General features: G+C 40.8%; 1 protein-coding gene across 1 annotated transcript in view; it reads right to left on the bottom strand.

The window, feature by feature from the left end:
- Positions 1-12129, bottom strand: part of stox2a (storkhead box 2a) — a 123190-nt gene extending 111061 nt beyond the window's left edge. The window contains exon 1 of the mRNA XM_013133049.4: positions 10811-12129. Coding sequence (XP_012988503.2) covers positions 10811-10994 — 184 coding nt within the window. The 5' untranslated portion in view covers positions 10995-12129. The remainder of the gene's footprint in view (positions 1-10810) is intronic.
- Between the last annotated feature and the right edge of the window lie 4562 nt (positions 12130-16691).

The raw sequence follows: 16691 nt of genomic DNA, 5'->3' as shown, positions 1-16691 counted from the left end.
AACGATTAAGCCTATTTCGCCATAGATTTGCGCTGGATGGGGGACCATCTTTACACAGATAAAAACCTTTAATCGCTTCTACTCCAGTTGTGCTGCTGTCATTTTAAGTATTAGTCCTAAAAAATATTTTATAGTTAATTCTAAAAATATTTTATAGTTAATTTATAGTCACTCCGCCCCCCAAATCCTCCAAATTCACCCATAAATGATTTTGTTTGTGCCGTTATAGTTTTTGTGATGCTTTCATATTTGAAATATTAAATAATATGTGATAGATCAAATTCACTCAAAATAGGCTCAATCGTTTGTGCTTCGTTTGGGTCAGTACAATGAAAAATGTAAATGCACAAATGGAGAACAATTGAGCCTATTTCGATGGAGTTTTATTTCGATCAGAGCTATAGTGGAAAGAGATTAAAGCCAGTGCACTATCCAGTAGGAATAGGTATGTACCAAAAACTGTAGAAGCACAAACAAACCTTTCAGCGGCACAAACAGAGCATAAATGATTGAGCCTATTTTGAGGGAGTTTGGAGCAGGTTGTGGGGCTGGTGACAGCTAAAATTAAATGTCTAATATATGCAACGCTGCATCAGCACAAACGAAACTTTTAACGGCAACCTAAAGGATAAGAGATTCGCTCACGGCGACGTTAAATGGGAGCAAGTTGACAGTAGGTCGCTTATCTACATCTCCGTGGCAGAATCCACCCCCCACACTGGCCTAACTAGCTAAAGTAGCCTTGTTTACGCAATGCTGCTAATACATGTAGAAATGTAACGAGCTATAGTAGGTAGCAAAAGCTTTACATCTAGAAAGACTAAGTTTAACTTTTATGCTGCTAGAGTGGCTAGTAAGTGTTAGCTAGCACATGCTGTTTTGTCTTTGTTACACACTGTGGCTAGCACGTTTTGTGCTGTGTTGCTACAGTACTGGATTTAAGGTGATTGTGATTTCTAATTCTCTGAACTGCTGTACTTTTTATGTTTGAGGAAAATTGTTCACTTGAATCACAACACTCAATGAATACATTTTATTTTTAACAATTTCACTGTTCCACATTTGGCTGATAATGACACCCCCCCCCACACACAGCAAAGCTACTGTATATTCCTAACGTTAACAATCCGGTTTTGTTCATGTTTTCTTGCAGATACCTTGACCAGAGCATAACCGGTTATCTTCACCCAAGAGACCTACTGTTGGTCAATCGTTTTGGCTTTAAAGGTAAATGCATTGTTAGTCACAATGTCTAGTTACTGGGCCAAAAGGAAAATAATATTGGAAGGAGTTGAGAGGGACAAACAGGACATTCACTTGAATCACTACATGCTACAGAAGTTGCATCGATTCCAGAAAACCAGGAAAATGTTGAGCCATCTGTAGACTTCAGAGCTGGTATGTAAAATGTATTGCTGTGATGCTTAATTTGTGATCCTGTAACTAAACTCTACACTGTTAGATTTTCAATTTTCTGTTCCCTCTTTCTCAGAACCAGGTTTCTCCCCAGTAATCCAGATTCCACTTCACAGAGCCAAGAGTTTGAGTACAAGTAAGTGATGTTATTTGTGAGGTTTTTTGTCTTGGAAACTTTTGCTTCCATTTAAGATTAGGAATCCTTTTATCCATAAGATGTTTTTCATTAGGGCACTTGACTTTCTGGATAAAAGGTGTTGAGGTGTGTTGTACATATCATTAGCTTTGCACAGTTCAATTATTGTTTCATTACTGAATATGCAATCTCTGCAGTGAAATTAAAGCTGTTATGTTTGTTCCCCCAGCTCGTCAAGTACTAAGCTTTACACCACCAGCAGCAAATTTACCCTGGCAGCATATGGGTGAAAACGCTAGAGGTATGTAATACATTGCGCTAAGTTTTACATTTAAGTCCAATTCATTAAATGTATGCAATTACTTCAAACATATTTTTACGTCAATGGTTATCAATAAGAGAAAGTCATCGCTTTGTTATTGGCCCTTGGACGCCACTGGCATCTCGTGTACAGCACAAAGATTTCAGCTATTAAGGTATATTCTAGGCCTATGTCTTATGTGTTGTTATACCTGGATTTATTTGGTATCCTGCACATTCTTTGGTACCAAATATCCTCATTACTTATGTTTACTGGTAATTATTTTCATCCCAGAGCTGATCTCTTTATTATTAACAATTATTGTGTTTGTGTTATTTGCTTGTAGGGCTGTTTTATTTTTTTTTAACCAAAATGTAATTGGAAACCTGCATGTTCTGTAGTGTGTTTTTATATGTATATTTTTTTTCTGCCTGTTATTTATTTCAGTGATCTGACACATCTTATTTGAATGACAGTTACTGTACTTTGAAATGTTGAATTAAAACACCAAATGGAAATTTGTCTGGTTTGATCAATCATTATTCTCGATAAACTGCATGCTATAAATATTATATATATAAAAGCGGCAGATCGCTCAAATAGCGTTTGCCGCGGAAGGTCCGCCTTCTGTATAACGGCGGTGGAACGGCGGTTGGCCCACGGGCCGGCCGCAGAACAAAGGCAGTAGGAAGGCTGCCGCTGGCGGTGAGCCAGCAAACGTGTTTGCGATTAAGACATTCTGACGGTTCTACTGTCTCTGGAGGACCGTCTCCGGTCCGCCGACTCATTGCTATCTGGGTAATGGTACGCAGTCACTAATCAACCATCACTGAATGAATGACATCAATGGATGAATGAGCAATAATCCCAGATAAAAGATGGTTGAATTTGAATGAACTTAGAAATGTAATACACACGATTTCCTTGACCATTCAAAAAATGACCCATGAGACGCTGTGTCCTCTTTCCCTCTTCGGCGCTCCACCTCGCCGTCGTACTAACTAGCAGATGGCAGCAGCACACTCCTCACACATGCACATTCCTGTTTTGAGTTAGTTATTATGATGTCTATATTAGTTCCTGGTTGTTTTCACCTGCACCTCACAGGTTATTATGTCTGTCAGTTGGACCGTGTGGTGCCGCATTTTCAAAGACTGCATTAAAAGAAAATAAATAAATTTTCATTCTCCCTTTTGTTTCATTCATTTTTGCCTCGCCTTTTACGCCCTCGTTTCCCTCGCACCTCATACAATAACCCGTCACCATAGAGGCACTTTTTTCTTTTTACAATAAGTTTGTTTGTTTTTTTTATTTTCGTTTTCCCTGCACTGCCTAGTTTGAGATGAGTCAGGGTCCCAGTGAGCAATCGCTGGCGCACCGCTGGCGTTTTGCTGCTGGCTGGCCGCCGGCGGCTATAATGTCGTACAGCCAGCGGGCCACCAGCTTTTGCCGCTTTTCTCCTGATCTCAATTTGCCTAAACTAATTTGCATCTCAGGCGGCTTTCCACCAGCGGCCCAACTGTGTTACACAATAAATTGAAAAGAGGGCGTGCGCTTTAGTCTGCTGTATCTGCTTGTGTTGCCATTTTTTTTCAGAGATGCTATTGTACCCCTTTTATTCTTGTACTGATTATTTGATTTATTTTAATATTGTAAAATCTTAGTGTACAGAATTTTGGTCAACATTGGGAGTTTATAAATAAAATAGACTTTGACTATTGCACTATTGCTTGTGTAAAGGATCTTTGTGTGGACATGTACAGTAAACAAATCTCGCCATTGCTTATAATAATATTTTCCCGAACTAATGGCCATTTTCCACTGCATGGTACCGGCTCAACTCGTCTATAGCCTCGACTTTAATGCTTCATGGGGGACACTGCCTGTGTTTAAACACTGCCGTGTCCGTAGATGGCGCTATAGCGAAATGTGTAAGGCAAGACCATATGTCTATGGGCAAGACAGTCGCCATTTGGATCCCACGCTGTTGTACCGTGAAAACTAGAAGGAACTTTTATTTTAGCGACTTGGTTCTCTCGTCAACTCTTGTTCAAAGTGTATAAGGTATAAGCTATAAGCTCTGAATTGGACACTACAACATGTGGATTATCACATTGTTTTACTACAATTTGATGAACTCCCGAAACAAACGAAAATCAAGGATTTTTTGGATATCAGACCGAAAATTGTTGAAAGCCGAGTCACCTACATCTATGGTGAGTTCTGTTCTATTATAAATAACTAGTGTTAAGTGTTGTTAGGTTACTGAGTAGAACGTAATGATTGTTTTGTATTAAACAATGACTGTTTGCAATATTCTATTAACATTCTAATTATTTAGTCAAGTTACGGGTAGCTGAACCCATGTTCTAAACCATTGGCGGAAAAACAAGTTATAGAAACTGAGCTTGAAAAAAACAGCTTTGGCCTGAGATTAAATACCTACAGTAACCCTTGTTTATTCATGTGCCAACAAGTTTGGTTGCTTACTATATTTTGTTTCTTCGTTTATCCTCAAGTTCGGATGTTTTGTGCTTCTTCGCATATCAACAGTTGAACAGGTATGGTAACATCGTTAGCTAACTTGTCTAAATTGTTTCTTAGGGTATCAACAAGTTAGAATTTTATAATATGTGCTTACTCCTTGTAACTTTTATCAACTGATATGTAACGTTGGCTAAATCATGTTTCTTTGTGTAACGTTATCCACATCATGTGGATAACGTTACTCTTGGCAGTAAATTTAGATAGACTAGCTAAACCTGGATCTGTTGCAATTCCGTTACTGAGTTGTCTGGCACCAACAACCATGCCACACTCAAACTTGCTTAAATCACCTTTCTTTCCCATTCTGACATTCAGTTTGGAGTTCAAGAGAAATTGAACAGGTGTTCCTAATAATCCTTTAGTTGAGTGTATATGATTGCATTATCCTCTTAATATATTTATAGCTCTGTGTGAATGTTCTTAATTCTGACTGTAGTTGTAGTATTATGCCACCATTCATAAGCTTATTGCACTGATGTATCTATGATATTCAATAACTATTGATTGCTGCTAGGTCATACTTATGTATATTACTGCCATTCTAGCCCTTGTTTATTTTGTATTGTATTATGTTTATTTTGTACTTTCACATTCAAATACTGTAATTTTACTATCTGTTGCTGGACACGTTTTCTTGCACTATTTGATTTTGTAAATTTTTTATTTCAATTCATTTGAACATGTTTATTTTGTATGCTTGCTGTATAATGCATGTTTTTTGTATGCATCTTGCACTATTTGAAATACATTGTTTAGATTTTATTCAGTTCATTGTCATTTGTGATATGACCAATTATTATTAAGGGTTATTATAAATAAAACCTAATATTGGGGCGTGAGGCATCCTACTGGGTTTATTGCATGAAAGTGGCTAGCCGCCGTTGGGCCGCTGGTGAGCCGCTGATCAGAGTATTGTTAGAAGGCATTGTCATGAAAGAGGCCCACTGGCGGCCCGACTGCGAAGCACGCTATTTAAATAAAGCGGCTGCCGTCAGTGGCCCGCTAGCCGGACGCTTTGCAGAAAGGGTCGTGCGCCATGGATGGACAGATCGACAGAATGGTAAAAGCATTCGGCGATAGGATGTCGCACGTGGCAGCATGGTTGGGAGGGGAGAGCCCATTTAAGCCAGTCGGTGTTGCTGCGCCTCCCGTTGTCGACCATGTGGAGTCTAGCCGCGCCCAGGTAAGAGAATTCCGGAGAGCTTTATCTGATAAATACGATAGTAATCCGGAGGGTTGTCGTGGTTTCTTTCTCCAGTGTGAACTGTATTTTGGAGATGAACACTATACAGATTAGAGAAGGTGACAAAGATAATAGCCCTCTTAACTGGGCACGCTCTCGAACGGGCATGGTCTCAGAGTACGCACTGTCCTTCCGGACGGTGGCGGCGTCCAGTCCCTGGAATGAGCCACTGACCGCTACGGACTGTTTTTCTCAGGGGACTGCGAACTGAGGTTCAGATAGAGCTGGCATGCGTACATCGCCTGGGCCATTGCCATCGACGTGCAGCTTCTGGATCGTGACCATTTGGCACGCCGCGCCCATCCCTCTCCCTCTCGAGTCCATGAAACTAGGGATTACGAGGCTCACCGCAGAGGAGAAAGAGCGACGGAGTCAGCAGGATCTGTGCCTGTTCTGCGGTGAGAAAGGGCACTTCTGGAAGGGGTGTGCCTCGGCCCAGGCGTGGAGCAGGAAGGGGGTGAGTAGCCAGGTAGCGCTTGCTGGCATGGATGTAGCACAAAATTCTGGGCCCTGTACATAGGCGGTCTCCAAGGGGCCCCTCCCCACTTTATTCAAGATTCAAACATTTTTGAGGGCCCCTCTACACATTAGGGCCCTATATACTTAGTACCCCTTTTCCCCCCAGTCCAACGCCCCTGCTTGCTGGCACAGCAGGTGCTTTGTGCTTACATAATCTAGCAGACCCTTTCTGTCACTTCCCTCAACTCACATCAACAAATGTATCAGATGTTTTTCAATAAGAGAGAAACAAAATATTCAACATCCTATAATCTGTATGAATTTTTCATTATGTAGGCTACTGTAAATCATTCTTTGAAATTGTTTACATGCATAGCATTGATGGGCACATTATGACAATGTATTTGTGTTATTTATTTGCAATTTATCATGTTTATCAGGCCTCTGATCTTGGCAAATTGGATGATAATGTTACTTATTTTAACTTCTATATCACCAAAAAAATGTTAAAATAAAAGCAAAATTCGATGGAATGGGCCTATGCAAAATTAATCTGTGGTTAATAAGTTTAGTGTAGGCCATTCTATAGCCTGAGATGAAATTATTTTTTTCTTATTCTAATAATAAGACCTTAAGGACAACCACATTCCTGTATTCTTCAAATTATGTAATTCATTGTTTGTATACACTTTACTATATTTACTATAGTGTTTCATATGTCTGTTGATGCTGCAGAGGAGTATGTAAATGCTAATTGTGATTATTCATATACTAATGATGCCAAATGGCGGTGGCTCTAGCAGATAATGGTGATATGAAAGGCCTGGCGGTTCTAGTGTTAAAACAAAAGGTAATGTATAGTGGCCCAGAAGTGCAAAACACAACCACAAATACAATTACACATCCCCAATAAAAATACTCCCCCCAGAAGTGCAAAACATACCACTAATACGATGACACACTCGCAATACAATACACCTTTCCCAAACCTACAGTGAGGTAAAATTTTTTTGATCCCCTGCGGATTTTGCACGTTTGCCCACTGACAAAGAAATGATCAGTCTATCATTTTAATGGTAGGTTTATTTGAACAGTCAGAGACAGAATAACAACAACAAAATCCAGAAAAACGCATGTCAAAAATGTTATAAACTGATTCGCATTTTAAGGAGTGAAATAAGTATTCGACCCCTCTGCAAAACATGACATAGTACTTGGTGGCAAAACCCTTGCTGGCAGTCACAGAGGTCAGACGTTTCTTGTAGTTGGCCACCAGCTTTGCTCATATCTCATGAGGGATTTTGTTCCATTCCTCTATGCAGATCTTCTCCAAGTCATTAAGGTTTCGAGGCTTCCGCTCCCTCCACAGATTATCTATGGGATTCAGGTCTGGAGACTGGCTAGGCCACTTCAGGACCTTAATGTGCTTCTTCTTGAGCCACTCCTTTGTTGCCTTGGTCGTGTGTTTTGGGTCATTGTCATTCTGGAATACCCATCCACATTTTCAATGCCCTGGCTGAGGGAAGGAGGTTCTCACCCAAGATTTGATGGTACATGGCCTGTCCATCGTCCCTTTGATGCGGTGAAGTTGTCCTGTCCTCTTAGCAGAAGAACACCCCCAAAGCATAATGTTTCCACCTACATGTTTGACGGTAGTGATGGTGTTCTTGGGGTCATAGGCAGCATTCCTCCTCCTCCAAACATGGCAAGTTCAGTTGATGCCTAAGAGCTCGATTTTGTTCTTATCTGACCACAACACTTTCACCCAGTTCTCCTCTGAATCATTCAGATGTTCATTGGCAAACTTCAGACGGGCCTGTACATGTTCTTTCTTGAGCAGGGGGACCTTGCGGGCGCTGCAGGATTTCAGTCATTCACGGAGTAGTGTGTTACCAATTGTTTTCTTGGTGACTATGGTCCCAGCTGCCTTGAGATCATTGATAAGATCCTCCTGTGTAGTTCTGGGCTGATTCCTCACCGTTCTCATGATCATTGCAACTCCACAAGGTGAGATCTTACATGGAGCCCCAGAACACAGTTCTTTTGTGTTTCTTCCATTTGCGAATAATCGCACCAACCGTTGTCACCATCTCACCAAGCTGCTTGGCGATGGTCTTGTAGCCCATTCCAGCCTTGTATAGGCCTACATTCTTATCCCTGACATCCTTCAACGGCTCTTTGGTCTTGGCCATGGTGGAGAGTTTGGAATCTGATAGATTGATTCTGTGGACAGGTGTCTTTTAAACAGGTAACAAAGTGAGATTATGAGCAGTGTGCTCCTAATCTCAGCTCGTTACCTGTATAAAAAACTCCCGGGAGCCAGAAATCTTTCTGATTGAGAGGGGACCAAATACGTATTTCACTCATTAAAATGCAAATGAATTTATAACATTTTTGAAATGTGTTTTTCTGGATTTTTTAATTCTGTCTCTCACTGTTCAAATAAATCTAACATTAAATTTATAGACTTACATTTTTTTTTATTGTCAAACTTACAAAATCAGCAGAGGATCAAATACTTTTTTCCCCTCACTGTAAATGCATTCCCCCAAAACACGAAACAACATTAAGCCAAAAACGGAAAGGGTAGGTACAAGACAATCATCTTGAATTTTCTCCCAAATTAAACTTCACTATTTATTGTTTTTAAATTGTTCATTTCATTTAGAGCATCCCATGGCTCTGACATCCAAACCATTATAATGGATGCATTGTTAAAAAAAGCATGTTGAAAAGTATTGATGGGCTGTTCAACACTAACTGCATCGGAACATTGTCTCGAGTAGTGATGGGCTGTTATGCACACGCTCTATACTGTTCTGAGCTTTTCAACACCTTTCCGACACTCACTGAATCGGAACGATGTTCTGAAACATTTCTGGTCACCTGACGGCAGGTGTCGAAACACTGTCACGTGATATTTATCCACATGATCTTCAGGTATTGGTTTTTAAATAATATTCTTGTTGTTCAAATAATGTCTAATTTACTGCAAAAGGAATATATGAATGAAACCCTTTTCACCCACAAGCCTTTCTATTCTAAAACATTATGATGGAGGAATGGTTAAATGAAAAGCAAGCCGGAAAGGCAATAGGAATGCCGGGTACGAACCCCACATTTTACTTTCACTTTTCAAGAAGCACACACACACCAAACTGTTTAGCTTCGAAAAATGTTCTGGCAATATGGGAAAATACGTCTCTATGAACACTGAACATCAGATTTTTATTTCCCACCAGTAAATGTCATTGTCAAGTAAATGTTTTGAGCGGTACGTAAAGCCTCGACACACGTTTCAATATTGTCTTAGTGTTTCCGAAAGTGTTTTTTTGCCCATCACTACTTATTAGGTCCTTAATATTTGTAAGTGTTGTCACAAATCGTCAGGGTGCAGGAGTTGCGTAAACAAAAGGTATTTTAATAAAAAGACTTGGTGAAAACAAAAGGCTCTGAAAGGCAACCACACAAACAACAAGGAGCAGGCGATATTGTCAGCAACAATGACCAACAAGAAACACAGGGGCAGGAAGAACTTACATAGGGACCAAACAAGGGATTAACAAGACAGATGAAATCAATACACTAACGAGAACTAAACTGAACATAGAAACAGGCAAACTAGAACTAAAACGCATAGAACATAGAAACGGAACGACCAGCACGGCACAGGCAAAGGCCGGCCATTACAGGTGTTTCCATTATCTCTGTGTGACACCCTCTGTGTGTTTACTTAGTAAAATAATTGTTTGATAAGCCACTGCCCACAATGCTAATAATAGGATTTTGAAAAGAACAAATATTTTGTCATTCTCCATGTTTTGATGTATTGATGTATTTTAAATGGATGGTATTGGACAACAATTCAGGGGAGAGTTTGCAATTATTTTGAGATCTTTTTGACATTCAGTTTAAACAAGTAAAAAATAATTTGTTGAGTCAGCAGATTGTCACAGACCCCTGGATGTTTGCTGGGTGGTTTTACAATAGCAAAGTATGAATTTTTGTCACTCCCCACATTATTAAATTTACTTTTGAAAGATAAGGAACAATTTTCAAATATATTTAGTACAGTGGGAATACCAAAAATGTTAAAGTTTGAGTGAATATATTGTCAGATTTTAAAGATCACAGTCATATCTCTGACTTTACACAACAATACTAGGTGGATAAGCAACTCACAGACACATGAAGCAATGTTATTAATACAGAGACACAAAGACCGCAACCCTATGGTTGAACAACAATCTTAATATGAATGTCTCAATTCATAAATAAGCACACGCTATGCTGCAATATCTTCCCTCAGTAATATGTAATAAGTCACATGTTGTATCTACAGCTCTGGAAGAAATAAAGAAACCACTGCACTTTTTTGAGTGAGGAACAGAAGCAAATTTTTGAGTGAGGAACAGAAGCATTCAATTGGCAGTGGTCTCTTAATTTTAACCTTTCTGTTTCTCAAGCAAAACTTTAATTTAAAATTTTGGAAAGGAATGAAAAATGAGCATTATATTATACTGCCAGCGATAATTTTCATTTCAGTGTCTTCTCTATTCGCTTTTTTATTTTCTGTATCTTACTTGATACTACTGAACACAGACACACACAGACCATGTAATCAAATATTGCATATCCAAAAATAAATGCAGAATACAACTTCTCAAATGCTAAAATGGGGGGTTGGCTATGCTGCTGTCAGTCTCACCTGGTGTTCTGTAGCCCCTTGGGGGGCCTGGCGAGATGTGCGGTGGAGGAGGTGGAGTGTGGTGATGTTTCTGCTGTAGACGGAAGTCCTTCTCACTCCGGGAGCGTGTGCGCTCCAGTGGCCGCTCAGACAGATCCGAACTGGGCCAGGCCCGCCGCAGGTTAGTGCTGCGCGTCTTCTTCATAGCGACCCCGGAGGCAAGGGGGGGCACTACTGGGGAGGGGGCAGGGGGAGGCCTACCTTAGGCTTAGTGCCTCCCCCACATCAGCAGGGGTGCCCCATATGAGGGATCAAGCGAGAGACATGATGGAGGACCAGCGTGCATGCTCGCATACACACACGCGCACACACACACACACGTTTTCTCATTCACATCCACAGGCAAGCTACTACGGCTGCCCCTCAATCCAGACTGCAGTGGAATGGCATCTGCTGCATTTTTCCGGGCAGATCCGATGCAGCAGAGACATCACCCTTTTTATTATCAGCGATCAGTCCGAACCACCATTTGTAGCATCCCCTTTCACATGCATCGGGAGGCGCATTACGTAGCCACTATACTGTGGGAGGGGAGGGGGGCAGGGATAGGGATGAAGAAAATGGGGCATGGGAGGCAAGGATAAGATGATGATGAGGATAGATGGAGGTGTGGGGAAAGATGGTTGGGGAGGTGATTCAGGCGTAAGGTGATTTTTGTATAGAGTAGCAGGGAATTGGGGGAAGGAGATGGAAGAGATGGGTAGAGAATCGTCCGCTTAGTGGTCGAGGCCTTATCCCAACAATAGCTCAGTTGACTGTGGGAGCTACAGGGCACGCTCAGCCCCATGAAACAAAAGAGCACACTTGGATGGGGAAAAAAGGGAAGGAAAAGCGCCCTTTACGCTGCCCTCCACTAAAAAGATCTATAGATTGAAAAGCATAACGGACGACAAATCCACCTCCATCCACTTCCGATCAGGCGTGAGACTTGTTCGTTCTAGACGACACCACACCGGGAAAGGGTGGGGAGAGAGAAAAAAGATGGACAGCATAGAAATAAAACAAATCCCAGAAAATATATCCTACTTCTATCTTGTGAAAATCCCAAACAAGAATCCAGTCTTAAAAGGCTTGCTGAAGCATCCATTCAATCAACCGACAGGGCTGTAGCTAACACAACGACCAATCTGTTTCTACGCTAACCACCGCAGCTGCCGCTGCTCCCAGAACCTTCAGAAAGGGTGTGTGTGTGTGTGTGTGTGTGAGTGAGTGAGTGAGAGTGAGAGAGAGAGAGAGAGAGAGAGTGTGCGCACGCGTGCATGTCTGCTTGCTGTGCGAGATTCTGCTTGAGCATGTCTGTCTGTGTCTGGGTGACTGAGATGAAGGGAGAGGTCCAAGAAGCGTGAGCGCAACTGAGACAGAGATCGAGGACATAACGTATAGCAGATATGAGAAAATAATATAACATCCACAGAAAAATGCAGCAGCCACATGCATCCCTGCAAGCAATTTATTCTAGTATTTCGTTCTAGTATGATCCAGGGACTAATGACGAGAGAGCCGTTGGCTGAGTATGTCTGTTAACCACCCCTTCTCCCTTTCTCTCCCTCTTTCCCAGCTGTGCAGTGCCACTGCAAGGAAAGGGGCAGCCAAAGCATAAGACCCCCTTTCTCTCCATCTCTTGAGACAGGTCCCATGCTAATTGAGGAGCTGTCCTGTATTACATGCCACTGATCATGTTAGACTATATGCATATGTAATGCAACTCTAATGGCTTAGCTTTGCTGCAGTTGCTGGTACACCCTATTAGAGTTCTAGAATTTGACTGACACAAAAAGCGGCACTATTTGTTACCTGATATTTTAACACACACTGACTATTGCACAGTTATATGGTCAGGTACATCAAAGAAGGACCTAGAACATTTTAATTGTAGTTTAATTTGGCTAAATATTCAAAAAGTATGGATTTTAAATTAAAAAAACTGAAGTATAGATTTTCCCAAATTTTTTTGAGGGAATATGTTTTTATTCACTACATACATAAAACATTGTATTGAATATTTGGTGGAAGGGTTGTAGATGGGCGTCAGTGTTTTGTTGCCCCAGTAATTGTTTCGTGTCTTTTACAAAAAATCTATTTAGCTCTGTCCTTGAACTGGTCTTTTCTATCAGTGTTTTGCATTATGTTAAATTTAATCTTTGTGCATCTGATTTGTAATTATATATTACAATGCCTTACCCAAACATGTGATACATTACGAATTTGCTAAAAACCATATGTTACAAAGGCTACTAAAAAAAATCATATATTACAAATTTGCACAAAACATATGTAGTAAAACTCGTGACCTTCAGCTCCCCAAACAGGCACACTACCCACTACTCCAAATAGCGACATCTTATTAGGAGGGACGAGTAATGGCCATACCACTACATTATGTGACAACTGCATTTTAAGTTTTTCAGTTAACAATAAAGTATCACAGCATAGTTAAGGTTTGGGTTAAGGTTAGTTTGAGGGCACTGTGATTAAGGTTAGGGTTTGGCTTAATGTTATAAAACAAAAAGGGTTAGGTTAAGGTTTGGTTAGGTATCACAGCACTGGGGTTAAGGTTAGACTTAAGGTTTGGTTAAAGGTTAGAAAACCAAAAAGGTTAAGTTAAGGTTAGGGATTTGGTTTTGGTTAAGGTTTGGTTAACGTTAGGTGTCACAGTACGGGGATTAAGGTTTGGGTTATGGTTAAAGAAAAAAAAAAAATCTGCACATCCAACATCCCGACCACAATGCCTTACCAAAAATCCCTTCTATTTAACTCTTACTTCACTCACCACTGCCCAATAGCAGGTATTTTCTCTAACATTACTTGACTTAACGTAATATATCTTACGAATTTGGCAGTCAAATATTTACTTACAATAGTATGAGACCCCCTGAGACCAGGCTGCATTTCTGTGGAGTCCAGGAGCAGTAGCTGCGATAAGAACAACTAAATGGGTACTAATAAAAATACACTGACCACTGTATAACACGGAAACAAAACCTATAACAAATACACCTTCAATAACTTATTTCCAGATTCTAACTCATGCTGGAGCAGTACATGGGAACCTGGAGGCAATGTTTCACATCGACCACCCTCCCTAAAAAAAACGATCCAAAAAGGGCTTTTTGCAAATGGATTAAATTCTACAAAGAACCATTTTAATCTGAAGAACCCTATTTGAAAGTGTTCTTTGTTAGGCAGAGTTCTACATACAACCTGACGTATTCAAACCTTTTATGAAAGAAAGGGTTCTTAGATGATTGTTTGAAAGGCAAGAAGTAGTATTTGGGAGACAAGTATGGTTCCACATAGAACCCTTCATAATATGAGTAAGCCTTTTAATTTAGTTTATCTTCCATGCTAAGCATTAGTGTTCATTTCAGTGGTTGTGTCATGCCCTGTCACCTGTCTGTTCTCATTACCTCACTCCCAGGTGTTCCTGGTTCTCTTAATTTCCCTCTGTGTATTTAACCTGTGCCTTCTATTCTGTGCCAGTTCATCTTGTGTTTCCATGCCTAGTGGTCCCATGTCTCCTTGCCTGTAGGTTCTATGTTCACTCTGTTTGCTCACCTGTGTACCAATCTCTTGCCTGCCCTGACTACAATCCAGCCTACCATCTGCCTGCCTGGTTTGTTGATACACCTGGTACCAACCTACTGCCTTACCTCCACCAAGACTCCTGACCCGGGTACCGAACCTATGCCTGCCCCCGACCTGCTCCTGTCTATCCTCAATAACATTTTGCTGCACCGAATCCACAACAAGTCTGTGTCTGCAATTGGGTCCAGCCCATAGACTGTAAAAATAATGGACGACGCCCTTTCGCTCTTTTCCATTGGTGAAAAATGAAGCCACCAGTGTCCTGATACGGCGCTGACATCTTGGACTTGCGTCTGCGCAGATAGCGATCTTGGGACCAGTTCTGCGCAGTAGTTATGCGCAGTAGCGAGAAGGAAGTAAAGCCGTAAACCTGCGAAATCAACGGCCCCACCCCTGTGCCCCGCCCTCACTCTCCCTCGCAGAATGCGCATATCGTAATCAATCGCAAGTCCAAGTACAGTACAACCTTTGCTTGTTAAACCTAGACGATATGTTATAGCCTAACTTACATCATGTTTAACCTTAATTTAGAATAGGCCTAATACAAGAATAATTGGTAACTTCTAGCTAACGATCACCTGCTAGCTATTAACATGGCTATTAACGAGGCTTGTTGTCTTTTAGCTAACGTTAGCTAGCCCATTACATTTATTTACTAATTAAATAGCTTGTAAATTTAACTTACCGAAAAAAATTCAAAGATCGATTGGAAATGCCAGATCGGTTAGCACAATGTACTGCAGAACAACCCATTATGTCCGTGTGAAATTATATCAATTATAGAAATTTAGAGATTAAATGTAAAGTTCCAATCTCCTCAGTCCTCCGAAGATTCAGTGGCTCCTCGGCTCAGATAGCTGTCAATCACAGCTGTGAATCACGACGTCACACCACCGTTTTTAGAGCATTAAATAACTAACTAAAAACAAACTTATTTTAAAAACAAACTCTTGAATTTACATTAGCGTGATACAAACTACAGTAAATGACAGAAACCAGCTTCGGAAAAAATATATTTGAAGGGTAATTTAATTGTTTAGTTGGTCTCGCGTCCCATTCAATAACATGGGGAGGGCGGGGTTTATGACCTATACTGGGACCACTCACCAGGGGGCGATCGAGACGTTTTGGCTTCACTTTTCAGGGCTTGTGCGGCACGCTTGGTCCAGCCCCAGAGCCCTTCCACATAGATGTGAAAAATGTTATACATTTTACCTTTCCTAAGTGGTCTCTTAATTTTTCCAGAGCTGTATGCTAGTCATGCAGTCAGAATTTTACCCTGAAATATTAAATGTCTTAAATATTACATTTTTAAGACAAATTATATGAAGTGTCCAGGAGAAGCTGTCACCAGTTGGAATTAAACACCAGACATTTGCACAAGAAACCTGTTACGTCCACCATCAGACAAAGATCTGCTGACATTCCAAGGAGACCACAAAGGGCTTAAATTGGCAGGGCCAATGAACTGTGAATTTTAAAGAGACAAATTAATTCAAATTAAAAGCATATCTGTTGATACCAAGCCAATGTCAAGTAGACCAAGAAAGATTTCAGCCAAAAAAGCCAAAAGAATTGTTAGGGATACAAAGAAAAACCCACAGGTAACCTCAGGAGAAATACAGGCTGCTCTGGAAAAAGACAGTGTGGTTGTTTCAAGGAGCACAATGCGACGATACTTGAACAAGAATTTGCCAGAAAAAAGCCTTTAATGCACCAATGCCACAAAAAAGCCTGGTTACAATATGCCCGACAACACCTTGTTTGGAGAGGGGTCGACAATGCCTGAATACCATCCCCACTGTGAAGCATGGTGGTGGCTCACCAATGTTTTGTGGGGGGGGTGGGAGCTCTAAAGGCACGAGGAATCTTGTGAAAATTAATGGCAAGATGAATGCAGCATGTTATCAGAAAATACTAGCAGACAAATAGACGACCAGAGACTTTGCATGACCTGGAGGAATTTTGCCAAGATGAATGGGCAGCTATACCACCTGCAAGAATGTGGTGCCTCATAGACAACTATTACAAAAAACTGCACGCTGTCATTGATGCTAAAGGGGGCAATACACAGAATTTAGAACTAAGGGTATGCAGACTTTTGAACTAGGGTCAGTTCATTTTTTTCTATGTTGTCATGTTTTGTTTTATGTTTCAATTTGCCATTCTGTTATGACCTACAGTTGAATGTGAATCCCATAAGAAATGAAAGATGTGTTTTACCTGCTCACTCATATTTTCTCTTTACAAATGGTAC

The sequence above is a fragment of the Esox lucius genome, chromosome 25 (genome assembly GCF_011004845.1).
Source record: "Esox lucius isolate fEsoLuc1 chromosome 25, fEsoLuc1.pri, whole genome shotgun sequence".
Taxonomy (NCBI): domain Eukaryota; kingdom Metazoa; phylum Chordata; class Actinopteri; order Esociformes; family Esocidae; genus Esox; species Esox lucius.
The sequence above is the reverse complement of the archived record's forward strand: the minus strand, read 5'-3'. Positions and strand labels throughout refer to the sequence as shown.